Source organism: Papaver somniferum, chromosome 7, assembly GCF_003573695.1.
Source record: "Papaver somniferum cultivar HN1 chromosome 7, ASM357369v1, whole genome shotgun sequence".
NCBI lineage: Eukaryota > Viridiplantae > Streptophyta > Magnoliopsida > Ranunculales > Papaveraceae > Papaver > Papaver somniferum.
In genome coordinates, this window is record NC_039364.1 from 229024961 (window position 1) to 229042481 (window position 17521).

The 17521-nt window shown below is 37.0% G+C and overlaps 3 protein-coding genes across 3 annotated transcripts; 1 reads left to right on the forward strand and 2 right to left on the reverse strand.

The window, feature by feature from the left end:
* Nucleotides 1-1531: 1531 nt before the first annotated feature.
* LOC113299757 (mevalonate kinase-like) lies at nt 1532-6973 on the forward strand. The gene is made up of 5 exons (XM_026548842.1): nt 1532-1853; nt 5033-5279; nt 5389-5642; nt 5849-6262; nt 6598-6973. The coding sequence occupies exons 1-5, from the start codon at nt 1721-1723 to the stop codon at nt 6714-6716; spliced, it is 1167 nt and encodes a 388-aa protein (XP_026404627.1). The 5' UTR covers nt 1532-1720; the 3' UTR covers nt 6717-6973.
* A 775-nt stretch (nt 6974-7748) lies between these two features.
* LOC113299759 (glucose and ribitol dehydrogenase-like) lies at nt 7749-9240 on the reverse strand. The gene is made up of 4 exons (XM_026548843.1): nt 8971-9240; nt 8501-8877; nt 8042-8400; nt 7749-7956 (listed from the first exon to the last, which is right to left on the reverse strand). Exons 1-4 carry the CDS (start codon nt 9091-9093, stop codon nt 7934-7936), a joined length of 882 nt encoding a protein of 293 aa, XP_026404628.1. The 5' UTR covers nt 9094-9240; the 3' UTR covers nt 7749-7933.
* A 436-nt stretch (nt 9241-9676) lies between these two features.
* On the reverse strand, nt 9677-16748 carry LOC113299756 (general transcription and DNA repair factor IIH subunit TFB1-1-like). The gene is made up of 14 exons (XM_026548841.1): nt 16369-16748; nt 15748-15826; nt 15361-15416; nt 14787-14853; nt 14383-14527; nt 14188-14263; nt 14008-14103; nt 13809-13853; nt 12847-12903; nt 12556-12711; nt 12270-12335; nt 11319-11442; nt 11039-11095; nt 9677-10938 (listed from the first exon to the last, which is right to left on the reverse strand). The coding sequence occupies exons 1-14, from the start codon at nt 16450-16452 to the stop codon at nt 10247-10249; spliced, it is 1800 nt and encodes a 599-aa protein (XP_026404626.1). The 5' UTR covers nt 16453-16748; the 3' UTR covers nt 9677-10246.
* Between the last annotated feature and the right edge of the window lie 773 nt (nt 16749-17521).

Below are 17521 nucleotides of genomic sequence, written 5' to 3' on the forward strand. Positions count from 1 at the left end.
GAGAAGTTCGATGTGTATTGGTTTGAAAGTAATTTGGTTATGGGCATCGGAGTTGTGTTAGATCCTAGATACAAAGCCAGATGGGTAGAGTTTCGTTATAAGAAGTTGTATGGAACTGGCTATGCAGTGGAGTATAACAAATTCAAAACAAAATTGACAGCTCTTTTTTATAAGTATGATTCACAAAACTCAAATGCAGATGAACACTATTTTGGCGCCCGCAGCTCTGTCTCTAGCTCAAGTATGATGGATTAAGACAATCCAGATGAAGCACGTGATCCTGAATATGCTGAGTTTATGATGGAGAACATTGAATTTGAGGTGGAGAAGTCTGAGTTGGACAAGTATTTAGAAGAACCAATGCTTAGCAAAGGCTCACCAAAAGATGAGTATTTGTTTGAAATCTTAAGTTGGTGGAAGCTAAATGCACCTAAGTACCCCAACTCTTGCAAAGATGGCAAGAGATGTCTTGGCTATCCCAGTCACCAGTGTGGCATCCGAATCAATGTTCAGTGCAGGTGGTAGAGTGCTTACAACACACAGAGCTTCATTAGATCCAGAGCTTGTTGAAGCATTGTTGTGCTTAAGCGATTGGTTGCCAGATTTCATTTGTGAAGGTAACATATTTTTTTTTCTTTTTTTTTTTCCTTAAAATCAGTGCATGGATACATCTGTAATCTGTTATTCTTCTTAGTTCATATTGAAATATGTTATGACTACATAAGAGAAAAGCATACCGGATGATGGTTTTGACCAGTATGTTTTGATTTAGAGAGCAATGAGCAGTACAAAACAAACTATCTACTTAGATGTTTTTTCTGAAATACTACTAATCTCTATTTATTGTTACTTGTTAGCACTTCAATTTGGATCTAATCTATGTGTGTTTGTCTGGATGCAGATATGGAAAATTTGAAAATCAACGACGAATGAAGTCAAGACTCAAGAGGGTCAGAGGCTGGAGCCTGGAGAGGAGAGTGACAGATACTTATCTTACTTTCTATAGCATTTGCTTGTGTTTCTTTTCATGTATGTGTGTGTAAGAGACTTACTTAGAGACATAACTACTTAAGAGTAATGTTTTAAGACTTTTTGAAGACAATTTGGATGGTATGTATGAGAAATTTAACTTAAATATCACCTTTGCTGCTCTGCATATGTTTTACAGACAATAGTTGTTTTTCTTGTCAGAATCGGATATTATCGGATAAATATCCGATAGCTTAACCTATCGGAATCGATATCTGATTTTGAATCCTATAGGATATTATCGGATATCGAATATCCGATAGTGCTTAACCTGTCGAATATCAGAATTCTAAATATCCGATGGATATTCTTCCATTGACAGACCTATCCAGTTGTATACCGGAGCCACCGAAACTAGCAGCTTGTTGCCTCCACTGCTAGCAGCCATGTCTAACCGGGGGGCTGGCTTATGTCTCCACTTAAAGTGAAGCATCGAAAGCTGTGCGCGTTTGGGTTTGGCCAAACCCACTTGGACCAGGAATAACCTGCTGTGATCTCTGACTGTTTGTATTAAAAAACTCCCGACACTTTTCACCAACAACCCTAACTTCAAACGAACAATCAAACATATCTCAATCAACCTCTTTTGAAAATTTTGAGCCAAATTTGCGAACGATGATTCAACGAAATTGATATCTTTATATACTAAACTCTAATCTTGAATAAATTTCATCAAGAGAAGGAAAAAATAATGGAAGTAACAGCTCGAGCACCCGGAAAAATCATTCTTACTGGTGAACATGCTGTCGTTCATGGATCTACTGCTGTTGCTGCTTCAATTGATCTATATACCACAATTACTCTCCAAATTCCAAGTGATTCTGGTATGAATTTGATTTGAAAACCCTTCCCTTTTTTTTCCTGAAATTTTGATCTCTTTGTGTGATCTGGGTGAAATTACAATTTGAGTAGTAGGCATTTGGGATTACTAGGTTTGGGTTAGCTATGCATGATTATGTTCAATTTTAGGTTTATTAGATTTTCATCAATTCTTCCTAGCATTAGTCCTTTTTATGCTTTCACTAAATCACTAAATCGATTGAATGATTCGGACTCTTAAGCAAATTCTGTTTTCTGAAACTGTTCTTCAACTGCCGGGTTAAGAAGATGAAGTCTCGAACTCTGGGGTCAGTTAAAAAAGAACAAACAGGGGTCAACATTAGGTTGTTGTCTTTGATGTAAGGAGTGAACAGAGATGATAGGAAGTTGTTTATGGTTGCTGTCGGAACATGTTTTCGAAGAAGTGGATTGAATCTATGGTTGAATGGGTGCGATGATGTGTTTTTAGAAGTTGATTACGATTAGAAATTGGGTTTGTATCGAATATGTGTTCTGCAAGAAGGACTTCATTTGGGTAGTGTCCAAAGTGCAGCACTGCAGCCATTACCTAACCTCATCAGTTGCTAGACGCACATTCAGTGCTTGATAAAATGCCTGAACCACCAGTTTAATACGACCAGATTTGCCATGTACTTTGCGGGCTGATTGACAACTATTTTAGAGATTGGGATTAGGAAACATGGGGTTGTGAGGAATTAGAACTTGAAGACGAGAAATCAGTGGAAAGAAATTGATAAAGTTTATAAGGTAAGGAGATCTTCGACACCACATTCTTGAGCTGTATGTAATGCACAGGAAATGGATTTCTCTTTTTTGTCTAACTAGGTAAGGTGCTAGTTGAACTATACATAGTCATGCCCACAAGACCCTTATGTTCTTTTCAGTTCAGTAGTCTAGTAAGAGTATATATGGTTTTCAATTTTTCGCTTGTCTTTTGATTTCATTAGGTAAGAGTATGTAATCACCAGTCCAAAACTATTATTTTTGGGATAACTTTGTCTTTCATGATATAACTTTGTTCATCAGAACATAAGTGACTTGGTATGTTTGCTTTCTCTCAGGAATTCTTAATATGTTTGTTATTTTGTTAATTTAGAGTTACTGGAAACTCTTTTGATTTTCATATTGCTCATTTGGTGAAATAGTTGATTTGTGTGTGCTGCCAAGAGATAAAATCTGATACTGAAGTAATTAATGGTGGGTTTGGTGGTGAAAGATAGGAAGGATGCAAGAGCAGGTATCTCTGCGTTTGTTTCTTCGTCGGCCCCCACCGCGCACGGTCATCTAGTGTTGTGTAGTTGTATTATTAGTTACTAAGGGTTGATATGGTTTTAGTATTATTCCTGAAATTACTTGGCGTATTTGGTTTTTGGTTTCGTGTTCTGGAACCTAATTACATTATAGATCTTTGTATATATGTGATCTATCTAAATTTCAAGATAGACTTGTTTGTAGTGGATAGTTTGGATTGATGATATATGTTACGTCTAGAGGATCTGAGGGCCATGTCTGTTTTTCTAATGGAACATACTTACACAAATTGGCAAGCTTTTGTTATGGTTGTGACTGTAGTATGTAACTTGACTTGTGAATAAGCTTATTAGCTTCATGTGGGATTTCATGGCCTTGAAAAACCCTTTGGCTGGTGTTGCTCTTCTTCGTGCAACTGTCATGTTGTTTAAAGCTAGTATTATCTGTATGTGTACAAATTTAGCACTCTTTAACTGTCAGTTGAGCCTTTTGAGATTCGTCGACCCTGAGAAACCAATCTTATCCTCTTAGTCCTTTCACTGTCTTGAAATAGTGTGCTAGAGCTGTATGGTTTCATTAGTACCATGTCTTTAGGGTCCTGGGGTTAATTCAATCAAGTTGGAAGTCTCTGATGATAACTTGTTTCTATCTTTTGACTTTCGATACTGAAATCAGCATTCACATAGGGTTTTTTGAACTCACAAGCTGTTCAAGCCGAGCTTTGAAAATTTGGCGGTGGTGATGACAATGAGAATGAAGCAAATGCTGCTGCATGACGTTGAATATAAAGTTGTTATCCTCCAAGAGCAGACTTGCTAATATTTTCAGTTAATTGAATTGGTTAGAATTAATTCTGGCTGTTTAATAGTTTCATTCAGCATTATTAGGCGAGTTGAGAATATAGGTTGAGGATTGGGATTAGTGGGGTTCACATGATGCGCAGCAAAAAAAACAAGATTATTATGAATACTAAGGAATTGGGAAAGAAGATTCAAATGGTGGTTTATCTGCGGCTTTACTGTTGTATGAAGTGAACTAGCCGTCTATCATGAGATAGCTGCTCAGCAAACCAGATTGCAGGAGCAAAAGGGCATCTGAAAAAGAGATGCTGAGTGCTTTCATGCTATAAGCCGAGAAAGAAAAGAGCGCAAATAACTTCAGATAGGAAGGATTTCATGAACAGTTTTCCATAAGATTATCTGCTCTGTATGATTACCAGGGATTTACCATGAATGCAGCTATTGTTTCTGCTCATATGAATCATATTTAAAGATTGATTTATCAACACGTTATAGGTAGATTCCACCTTGAAACCCATTGAGTTTGTTGTAGGGTGTATTAGCATGCCTCTCCCTGAGTATGGACCTTAAAAGTTCTTAATCTTTTTGGCATGTTCTGGAAAGAGATAACTAGGATTGATTCATCAATAAGATGAGAAACAAAAGTGTAATCTTAAAGATGGTGATCAGTTGACCTTTAAAGAAGATGAGACAAGTCTATCAGCTAGTATTCTTCATGTTGACAAGCCTTGTTAAATCGTACACCGAATCCGTGACCCTGATTGCTTAGTATTGCAGTGAAGGGCATCATGGTTCTGAAGTACTTTGATTTGAAATTTGGACCCAAAGAGCTTGGGGATTCTTCACCCTGTACCAGGCAATCCTGGCATTTTTCTGAAAATAGTTATATTTTATGGGAGTAGTAACTGAATGATGGGAAACAATTACAGAACTCAGTACTCCGATATCCTGTTTGGTTTTTCTGATTGGTGTTTGTTTTAAGATTTTATTAGTTCACTTGGGTAATTACCAACATCAAAAAGAAAAATTGTCTGTTTTCATTATGCACTGGGTTTTATTTATGTTTTATATTAATCAGTGGGTTTTGAATATTGTGTCCTTATTTCTTGTAGATGCCAGCGATGGATTACTAAAAATTAAGCTCGAGGATATGGGGTTAGAGTTCTCATGGCCAGTAGAAAAAATAAAAGACGCGCTTCCTGATTTGGGGAATCCTCTTTCTTCTCAACCACAATCATGTTCCCATGAGTCATTGAAATCAATTGCTAGTCTAGTCGAAGAACAAAATATCCCAGAGGCTAAAATCGAACTTGCTTCTGGTCTTTATGCATTTCTCTGGATGTACACCTCAATTCATGGGTATACATTTTGAGTTTTGGGGTTCCTACTACATTTGTTAGTTGTTTACTTGTTTTCTGTCTTTGTGTCTTACATTTTTCTCCTCGATTTGTTTACCTCCCTATATCAGTTACAAACCTGCTACAGCAATTGTTACTTCTACTCTTCCACTTGGTTCCGGTTTGGGTTCTTCTGCATCATTCTGCGTGTCAGTCTCAGCTGCATTGCTTGCTTTAACAAGTGCTGTAAGTTTAGATTTGGGACACAAAGGTTGGTTGAGTTTCAGGGAGGACAATCTGGAATTGGTGAACAAATGGGCGTACGAAGGAGAAAAAATAATTCACGGGAAACCATCAGGAATCGACAACACAGTAAGCACATTCGGTACGTTCTTAATTCATCTCATATGAAAATCGTCATTTTTTATTCGCCTTTTTAGCACTACTTTTCCTCCATCCTCATCGTGCCCCTTAACACTTGTATGGGGTAGTCTTCCTTTAGGCTGATAATATTAAGGGATTAATGTGTACATTGCAGAACCATGTATATAATAATCATGAAATTTACTTGAACCATTGTTTTCCTAACAGGCAATATGATTATGTTCAAGTCTGGTAAATTGACTCGTATGAAGTCCAGTATGCCACTAAGGATGCTCATCACTAATACAAAGGTCGGTAGGAACACAAAGGCATTAGTTGCTGGTGTATCAGAGAGAACATTGAGACATCCAGAAGCTATGAATGCTGTATTTATAGCAGTTGACTATATCAGTAAGGAGTTATCCTCCATTATCCAATCACCTGCTGCTGATCCCCTCTCGCTAACTGAGAAGGAAGAGAAGCTGGAAGAATTGATGGAGATGAACCAAGGGCTGCTTCAGTGTATGGGGGTTAGTCATGCTTCTATAGAAACAGTTCTGCGAACGACTCTGAAGTACAAGCTATCTTCCAAGCTGACTGGGGCAGGCGGAGGAGGCTGTGTTCTGACGTTGTTACCTACATGTATCCTTCTTTTTCTTTGATATGCATGGTTTAAAGAATCTAACTTTCCCTAATCATTTCTAATTATACCCCATGAATGCCCTACCTTAGAGTGCTGTCCGTTATAGTTTAGTGGATGCCATGAACGACTTGCGTTGCCTGCTGATATATTCTCCATCACAATAAGTCTATTTTATAAGCAAACTAGATACCTTTGTATGTGATCCATCCGTGGAACAGTTCAACTACACAACGTCGTGCCATGATTGTAGCACTATTCCTTTTCTTTTAGTAACATTCTGATAGCATGTGAATTACTTCATTAATGGTGCATCTCCTTGACCAAATAATTTCAGTGCTATCTGTAAATGTTATTGACAAAGTCATAGCAGAGCTGGAGTCATGTGGGTTTCATTGCCAGATAGCTGTAATCGGGGGAAGTGGTGTTGAGATCTGCTTCGATAATTCACCTTGATCATTTAGCCACCACATTTGATGAAAAAGGAAAAAGTAAGAATTCCAGACTTGAAAGCTGAAAAAAAAAATGGCCATTCTGTTTCTGATTCCCTTTTGTTGTTTGTTTGTATATTAGTTGCAGTGTTGCTATTGCTATGTTTTTATGCATTCATTTGTTATTTCAATCAGAATCTAGTCAGTCATTTGCTGTTTCAATCAAAATTTAGTCAGTCTATGTAGTTTTTCTGTTTCTTATTTTTAAGCCTGTTGCTTGACTGAAAATTTTGTACTTACCAGTAAAATTCAGAAGAAACTCTCTGAAACTTGGGATAAGTTTAAAACCAATAACTACAATGAAAAACGGCATTCGTTTAACTTGACTTGGAAAAGACACTTTATAGTGTAGCTTACCATTCACATGGACATAGAAAAATATAGCATATCAAGGTACACACGAGCATTACTTGATTGCAATTTCCCTAGGCTACAAACTTGAGTTGATTAATCGGAATTTCCATAGTCTACAAACTTGGGTCTTCAGCATCACTCTTGCAAGTTTCTTTCTTTCTGATTCGGCCAATTGTTCTTTAACATAGCTATAATGCACAAGTACATAAATTTGACAACTACACTTCCTACCTAGGTCTAGATCTAGGATCAGAGGGGTGTCAGAATAATAATCAGAGGAAGTGTTAGAAATATGGATGCGGGTGATCAAGGGCTGATCTAAAAAATTATCCGTTTTGAGAGTCTTCCAAGTCCATTAAAGCAAGTTGAATGAACCAACTGCAAGTTGGAGTTTATCTGATTTTAACAGTGTTACATTGTTGCTTACCTTAGAAGTCCATTACTCACTGCTATTGCTATCCACTAATTGTTGCAGGCGTTTCTTAGGGTTTAGTAGTCTTAAGACTTTGAGCAATGATATTAGTCTTTAATGGTAGAATGTGGTGTATGCACTTGGGTCTCCGGTATGTTATTCAGAAGCCATCCTCCTCCAAAATGGTTTTCTGAAGAATCTGAAAACGAATTCGTTTTGCAAGACTGGAGAGCCGGGTAAACAGCAACAGCTTATTTATTGATCTCAGTTCATTTACTAAAAACTCAGAAACACTAGATATTAGCTTACAAGAACGTAGTTGACAGTAATCCATATAGCAACTCACTAGAAACACATGACACCAACATAGGGGGAGAACAGAAATTCTACTGATTAACTTTGGAATTGATGGAGGATTAACCGTTCACAATAGTACCACCTGCAAAACAACAACATTTATAATCACCAACTGCTGATTGCATTAGTAGTCAGAAAAACCTAGTTGGCATGAATCATGAATTCACCATTAGGATGAAGAACTTGTCCAGAAATGTAAGAGGAGTCGATTTCTGAAGCTAAGAACACGTAAGACGGTGCAATTTCATGGGGCTGCCCTGCTCTCCCCATAGGCACCTGACTACCAAAACTGGCAGACTCCTCTTCACTAAATGAAGCCGGTATCAACGGTGTCCAAACTGGTCCAGGAGCAACACCATTAACGCGAATTCCCTTGCTTACTAGCTGTAGTGCTAAACCTCTGGTGAAGGCAACAATGGCTCCTTTTGTTGAGGTGTAATCAAGTAGCTTTGGGTTCCCTTTATATGCAGTCACTGATGTTGTGTTTATAATTGAACTTCCTTCTCTCATATGCTTCAGTGCATGCCTATACACACATATCTGACACTTTAGAGTACTGCACAGAAATCTCGCAGGAACAACAAGCTAACTACAGAACAATAATGGATGAGTAAATGTTAGTCTACCTAGTCAGGAAGAAATAAGAAAAGATGTTAGTCCTAAAAACCCTTTCAAGCCTCTCTTCATCAATATCTTCAATAGAACCTGCTTTGTGTTGTTCAGCAGCATTGTTAACAAGAATATCAATCTTCCCAAAGGCATTAACAACTTCATCGATAACTCGTTTGCAGTTCTCATCATAACCTAAATCAGTTGGTATACAAATTGGGTCTTTAGCATCACTTGTTTTTGCTTGTTTTATCATCTGAAGTGTATCTTTAGCATCTTTCTCTTCCTGAGATTTGACATAAGTGAATGCAACTGTTGCACCTTCAAGTGCAAAGCAGTTGCAAACAGCTCTTCCTATTCCTGAATCTCCACCTGTTACCAATGCAACCTTCCCCTGCAAAAAAGATCCAGACCCTTAATACTTTTAGTTTTCTGTAAAGTAAAAAGATGAACTACATTAGTGAAAACCAAAAGAGTTTAAGAGTACTCGTAGTTTGTTAGCGGGTTTGTAATCCTGAGCAGTGGACTGTGGAGTAGGATCCATAGCATGTTCTTTCCCTGGTTGTTGTTCTTGTTTTTGAGGTGGAAATTGTTGTCCTCCTGAAGCCATTCTCCTGAACAGTATTCCTTCTGTTTTTGCCGGAACTTCAGTGTGTAAGACCGGAAAGTCAGATTTCCGAGGACAATCTAAAAGAAAATTCCGATCGCCTAATTTAGCAGAAGTAGGAATAGAAAATAAGATTCTTGATGAAGAGATTCTTACACGAGAAAACATTTGCTGTGGAATGAAATTCTCAAAATGCATGTGATTTTATACTGTGGCTTGGATATTGAGGTGGCGATTAGGTATTGACTACGTGTCTATTGTGTTAATTGCATGAGTGGACGCGTAAGTGGAGATTCAGATGAAGAATCATCTCTACTTGATTATAACGTGACACCTTTCTTGTGTCAAACAAGTGTTGCCGGCCCGCATCCCTAGTCAGCAAAATGGGATGAAGTTCTGAAGGGAAGAAATAACATCATTCTAGCACTGGCAGAGTGGACGGTCCTCAACAACGCCAAAGAAAGACTATGGAAGAACTTTATATTTGTAATACTGAGGATTTCAACCCCGCGCTAACAAAAGCATTTTGTAAAGTTAGAACTTAATAATTGAGAGAGCAACATAGAATTTGAGAAAAGAAAGACTATGAAATAACTCGGTAATATTACTCAAAACTTTCATTAGGAACCATACTACACTACCTGTTAATCTTGAGCTACGAGAGTTCAAAAGTGAAATACACAAAGCCTTTAAAGGTGAAATACATGCATCACTAATATGCAAGATGATTGATCAGCAGGCATTCTATATTTTCCAAGTAGTGATTGGCATCCTTATGTCCTCCAGCTTCATCTTCAACTTGTTCTCGCTCTTGATTTTTATCATCTTTAACCTTATCAGCTCAACTTCTTCTTCCATGGGCTTTCGTAGTCTCTTTTCTTGTCATCCTGTTTCTTAAAACTTTCAATGATATCTACAATCCTCTTCCCCTCTTCAGTTGCATTCCACTTCTCATATTCATCACATCAACTTTACAAGTTGTTTACTCTGTAACAAACTGAAAAATTAATCTCAACTTTTTTTCTTCTTGGAGTGAAATCTTCCTTTTTACTTGGATTATCTGCAAAGCTTAAATGTTTGTCCGTGTATAGTAGGGTAGGCTATCAACAATCTGGAACAAGATGAAGGTGCAAGAAACAAAACCATTTTATCTTACTCAGCTCCTCATTGATCTCTTCTGCAAATCTGCATCATAATGAGTAAATGCAGCATCCAGAGCCTGCACCATTGGTTGAACTAGGAGAGAAACTTGATGCCTAAAATCTGATTGTGCGGATTCCTTAATTCCCTGCAGCTTGGGATAAATATCTGCCATGGCATCCTTCAGTCTGCTTACCTTGGCATTAAGGTATGTTGTTGTAATAGGATATGATGACCAGAAATGCTTCAATAATTCTTGAATGGATATCCAGAAGTGCAGTAGCTCTTCTTTAGTTTTCTTCGGAAGTCTATCCAGGATACTTTCCTGTGGATTCTTCCCAAGATTATATTTGGTACTCGATAACTGCTGAGACAAACCAATAAGAACCTTACGAGCAACTTCCGACTCAATTACAGGATCACTCAATCCTGTTACTTTCATCTCAGAGATTGACTTCCTCAAAAACCCATATGCTTGTGCCGTGCTCACATTACAATTGATTGTTTTTGTTCCAACTGCCGTATCTCCTAGGGCTTTGAGTGCATTAGCTTGTTGAGAATCAAAGTACTCCCGTGGATCCTTAATATTCAGAGGTGCCAATGGAAGGTTATTAGGTGTTTGAAGATCTTCAATTTCAGCCATTCGAGAAGCCCTTTCCGAACGACTATGATTTGCCTTCTCATCAGACATTTGAGTAGCTAAGTCGGCTGCAAAGCAACAAACGTTTCAATTTTTCACACTACTACTACTTTGCTGGAAAACAAAATGAAGAACGTAAAACAACATATCCAAATTATCATTGCTAACCCTTTTTGGACTTGGCAAGCGCTTCTGCTACAGTTCGTGTGTCCCCTAGTTCCATATCTGCATGCACATTCATGAAGAAGAACAAAGAAAGGGTATGAGAAATGCCAGAATCTGCTTAATTGTCTAGAAAGAAAGAAAGAAAAAGCTGGAATTAAGAAGTATGCAGATATCTAAGAATCAGAAATAATGTATTGATACTACCTTGGTCAAAATGACCCCAAAAGTTAAGCCATATCAAATAAAAATAAAACCGCAGCAGAAGATAATGAGGACCACTGACCCAAAGTCCGTCCTTCCAAGACCACTGCTGCATGTCGGTTAAGATCTTGTGCGAGAGTCCTCTTATATTGTTCATATTCGGAATCAGTAAACTCCTTGGACCCATCGCGAAAAATTCCATGATCCTACATACAACAAAAATGTAAGCAGAAGTTAAAATGGAGAAAATGAACACACGAAGACACAATAGAAGATGTACCAGAAAGAAGAACGAATTTGTTTGCCAATTGTCAATTCTGCTAAAATTGGCAAAAGAAAAAAAAAACAGGGCTGTTTCAGTAAGGGTACCTGCCCGGCATGTTGGTGCACCAAATTACACATTGGGTGGGTGTTTTTAAATCACGGATATTGGAAACAGAAAGTTGTCTTTCAAGCTGACAAAAACATATGATGTGATTCTAGAAACAACTGGTGGGCATCCATTCAAATTATGTCCAGGAGAGAGAATTTGTCTTCTCTTTCATTTAAGGTTAACTTAAATCACGTAAGATTCAAAGAAAGCAAGCTTTAACAGTTATACTGTCCCTTTTCCTCTTTCATTTAAGGTTAACTTAAATCACGTGAGATTCAAGAAAGAAAGGTTTAACAGTTATACTACTATCCCTTCTCCTCTTTCATTTAAGGTAACTTAAATTACGTAAGATTCGAGAAAGCAAGCTTTAACAGTTATACTATCCCAACTCACAGCAATAGTGGACACCTACTGAATACTAGGGAGGGTATTTTTAGAGCACCTCTTGGGGTTGTTTTGCAGTACAAATGGTGCAATTAAAAAAAAAATGTGAAAAAAATTTCAGACTTCTGAACAAGAAGAAAAAAAAAACCTAACTGTCCAGTTTTCATCTTTTCTATATTTTGCATAGCATTTGGATTAGATGTTATAAAGAGAGAGTCATTCAGTCCATAATGAGAATAGCCCAGAAATAATATTTAGAGGGTATAGGTGTTGTACCGGAAGATGTATGTAATCATCCCCTTCATCAGCTTCCATATCTAATGTTGGATCAACACGCCTGATCTGCAAGTCCAGAATGTGTCAACAACAAGTATAAATAATATATGAGAAGTGTATAATCGAGAAAAGTAGCAGCATGGAAAAAATCATTTGCACCCGAATTGGAAATTATAATGCACATCTAAAAGGAAAAAAGAAACGAAAAAAGAAAGTATATCATTACGGTAACATTTTCTATCATATTATACCAAAAAACACAAAAAACAAAAGAAAAAAAAAGAACCTTCTGGCGAGCTTCACCGGCCAATATGGCATCCTGCTTCAGGAAGACAGCGAGCTCCTCATCTTCAGCAGCTTCAGCCGCAGCTGCAACAGCATTTTTTGTTCTATGAAGAAACTCTGCTCTACAATACTTCGTCCAGAAATCCTTTTCAGTCATCTACAAAATCACAAAGCAGAGAACATGAGAATCACATGATGATAGGTATATAGCTAAAGAGAGAAGGAACCCGTATATTAGTTCATGAGTTAAATTCTTGGCACATAACAGACAAAAGAGGACATATCCGCTTACCTTGCTTGGGACAAATTTCAGAAATGCCTGATGAACAGCTGGTTTTTCAGTGAAAATCTGCAAAGAATCAAATCCATCAACTAAAGCCTAAAAGGAAAGTGCCCAAAATTATTAGCTAATGTAAATAAGATTGATTGGTTACCATTAATTTGCTACAGTAGTTCAAGAAGTAAAAAACTGAAATAAGAGTAATAGATAGATTCAATTACTAACACGTGGAATTATGTCCTGACTAAGAAAGTAAGAGAAGCTTTAAATGGCAAGGCCATTTAGTAGAGAACAACTATAACATTCTCAAACCGAATCCATTCAATGGTGAATATTGTCTTTGTAACAGCCATGAACAGAAAAGGTAACACTGCTTTCAATGTCAAAACTATGTACCTGAGACTGTGACCCTAATTAAAAAACTATGTACCTGAGACTGTGACTCTAATTTAAAAACTATGTACCTGAGATTGTGACCCTAATTTAAAATCTGGTCACATCAGCAAACTTAAACTATTACTTTCCTCGGCTTTTTACGAGAAGAATGTTCATACGTTCTCTTGCATTTGCATGATTGCAACTGAACCTCTTTGCCCAAAAATTAGATATCAGAGCCACACAAATTGATAGAGCAGAAGGACTTATGATCAAAGAAACCTGTCAGCTAAAATGTGAAGGCAACTGAAAAGATACAGATCTATATATGGGGTAATATTACATTCCCTAATGTAGTACTTGTACTCTCACTAAAAAGAGGATCAAAGGATATTTTTCCGATTTATATTCTGTTTGCATTCAACTACGTATACACTACAACCATATAAGGTGGGGAAAAAGAACGTCAGCGCTGCCAAACCCTCAGTACAGACTATGCATCTGTACATAGAACACTCGAGGAAATACAAGCACAAAATTTTGAAACAAGCACCCACCAGGCAAACAATTCCAGAAAATGAAGTCCTACTATAACATACCTGCTGAATAATTTCTGGAGTCAGGCTGAAAGTGACTTTGTTTGTCTGGAAAGGACAAAAATAAGATAAAATTACAGACTTCTAGAGCAAAATTTATTATGTTTGTATGTATGTAATTATGTATATATTTAAATTGAAGGGTTTATGAGGGATGTATTCAAGAAAGAAATCTAAACATTAATAGAAATTCATGGTGTACCCGGCCATCTGTCAGTGGCCTGACATCTGCAAGCATCGCACTTTTGAACCCCAATCGCTGTTTAGACATCCTGCTGGCATCAACAGCAAGCAATTTCTGTAAACAAACGACATCAACAAAAGAATGTTAATACTTGAAGCATGTAAAAACATTATTAATCTAGTATCATATATGCATAACCTTTCTTGTGGCCCAGAATTCAGCTTCAGTCAAAACACCACCAATTACAAATTGCTTATGCAGCTTCTGCAACTCACTGCTCAAAAAAAATTAATTAACACCATCGACAAACAGTAAAATGGCAAGTTCAAGAATCTTCCATAATCTTGAACTCAACCAAGAAATTGTAGATGTGCTTACATATAGCATTGTTACCTATTTTCAGCTAGCAGTTTCATCCGAAGCTTCATTTCTTCTGGACGGAGCTGCTCATCATGCAGTGTAGTTGCAGACTTCTCGGGATCCACTTTGGCATCCGATGCAGATGATTCCTTAGCTTGGATCTTTCCAAGGACCTTTCCTGTTCGTGAGACATTACAACATTGGTAACATATGAGACATTATAACATTGGTATCATATTTCAGGCAAAAAGCATCATTTGGAAGACATCAGGTAGAACACTACAACTATAAAAGGTTTTATAGAAGATGACGGGAAGTGATATGTAAGTAACCATCTTATTATTTAGCTAATAACCTCGACAAATACATAAATAGGTTTTAAGTCAATAGTATAAGTGACTGTTAAAATCCATAATCATGGCAGGAGAGAAACTTACCAACAAAATCTCGGCATATATCACGTTCAGTAAATCTATCAAACTCAAATGTGTAATTCTTATCGCTCTGAAACAACACAAAGGAAAACAGTTTTGTTTTCAATAATGAAGATCCAAAACAGATAAGTTACAAAAATAAGCTGGTCACCAGAAGAACCTTCCTATTTGGACAGCTCTTAGGACCCAATTTCTACAGCCAACTTTCAGAATATCATCCAACAGATTAGAATCCTTCCAACAATACTAAATTCTATATACAAAAAAAAAATCTAAAACTTAGGGGAAGCAACGCTTGACCGGAAAAATCGGGGTAAAAACAAGACCAGTTTATAAAGATTATTGTCAACAAAGATCAGAGTTTTTCCAGGCACATGTAGCCCCAGTGAGACCAGCTGTCCAAAATGGTGTCAAAAGAGCTGCCCAAGATGCAGTTTGAGATGAGTACTAGATAAAAAAGAAAGCAATAGAGCAATCTGCTCAAATAGAACAATAAAACATGCATAAAGGTAAAAACATTATAGAATTATAAGAACTAATAATTCACACAACAACAGAACAGCATTAAATCCTTTACCCCTGTAAGCATTAGTAGCGCTTGTCTTTGGCTTCCCTCCCTGCTAAATTTGTGACCTGAATAATTATGTGGACAAACAGAATGACAATAAGAAGATCCACTACACCAAAAGAAAATCCACCCTTAATGCTAGCAACAGAAAAGAGAGAATTCATTATTCAAATATAAGGGAGGCTTTGAGTTCACTCATCATTATCCCTAGATTATCACTTTGAGAAATAAAAATCAAGTTCATAATAGTACCAATAGAGAAGAAGAAAAGACATACTTTGGCTATTAAGAACCATGACATCAAAAGTTGTTCTTGAGTTTAATGACACTAATTCCCCCATTACACAACAACTATCTAAAATCTGTGAATAGAAACACATTTCCGGTAAGGATTACCTTTAATGGATCTAAACCCAACATTGAGTTTTGCAGATGGCATAGGATCATCGGGTGAGAAATCAAGTTTGTCCTCTGTCTGCAACAAGGACAATTTACAAAGAATGCTTAATTGATTGTTTAAGAGACATACACGCAATGGCTAAAAAAGTTGACGAGTAAATGTGCTCATGACCGAGCTATCACCATATCTAAAGCTCAAGTATCAAAATACATAGAAACCAACTAAACGAATTTGGTCCAGGACAAATTATACAAAATTACTAATTCATGATACTAAAAATTGCAAAGATTTTTCCATTGACACTTGTGAGTTGTATCAAACACCAAAAGATAATTACATTTTGTCTTCCAATATTTCCCATTGAAATCTCAGTTCCTTTCACAATGACATAACTACTCAATATACTCCAATGTGTAAATCGCATAAATCTTTCAAAGCATTAGATAAACATTGCTCAAGGTTATGAAATTAATCTCCCAAGTATACGAAGTTCGTGCAAAATAGATACTACTTAATATACTACTTTAGGGCATAACAAACAGTAAATCAATCTGCGAAAAAACGAGTCATGAATATCAATTTCATAAAATCAATAAATGATAATTTAGGGTTAGTACCATAATAAGAACTCCTTGAACGCCAGGATCCCTGACACCATTGTTCTTATACCTAGCACGCATAACTACCTGACCGCTTGCCATGATTGTTTCTTGCGCCAATCTAACAATGTTGATTTCAAAATTATGATCAAGAAAGAAGAAGATGACAGTGAACACAAGATCCTAGTACTAACGGTAGATATTGAAGATTCAACCACCTCAAAAGGAAAAGCTTAATTGTATTGAACGGAAGCTATCTAGCCATATTTTCCGTAGAACAACCTACAAAATACTTTTATACCGGAGAGTTAGATTGAACTTTTTACGGTGTAATGAGAAGGGGGAAAAAAAGAAAGAGAGATAAATCAGTGCTGCTGGTGGTGGTGGTAGCGCTTGGTCGCCTGTAGGTGTAAGTTAGAGTATGGTTGGTGCCCCCTTCGTAGAGCCATCTTTCTTATCTTCCTAGGTTTTACCGAATTGGGCCTGGGCCTGTCGATCCAATTCGGATGAATTTACAACGCCCCGTAATTTATTTTTACCAACACCTTGTTTGTTTGCAGCTGACTCATCTAAGTCGTCTGGATCTGAGTCGTCTGGATCTGAGTGAAATCACCTGACTCATCTGGATATGACTTACTAAGGTTTGAGTCAGAAAATATGTTTGTTTTGTGAGTCAGACCTAACTCAGCTGACTGGATTTTTTTGGACAGAAAATGTCCTTGTGTACATTCTAAACCATAACATTTATCACTACTGAAACATCACAAATTGTTCCATTGCAGTCTAAACAACTTCCTTTTTGATGGAATTAAACATATTAGACATCATAAAACAACAAAATCTAAAGATTAAAGTCCTAAAAACATAAAAGAAACAATAAAATCTAAAGGAGACTAGCTATCTCATCGCGTAAATTGTTCATATATATTTGCTCTTATCGACCAAACAGACGAGCTGCATTTTCTTATGTTTCCCCTTCCACTTCCACCTGTGTCTCATTCATATCATTTTGATAGTGCATTTTCTTCACTTCCACCTGTGTCTCATTCATATCATTTTGATAGTGCATTTTCTTCTGTTTCTTGCTAAGAGACGGGACCAAGTGACATAACATATTGGTTGCGCAAGTAATCCCAGTGGTTTCTCAATTTCTTTTGTGTGAGATAGTGCA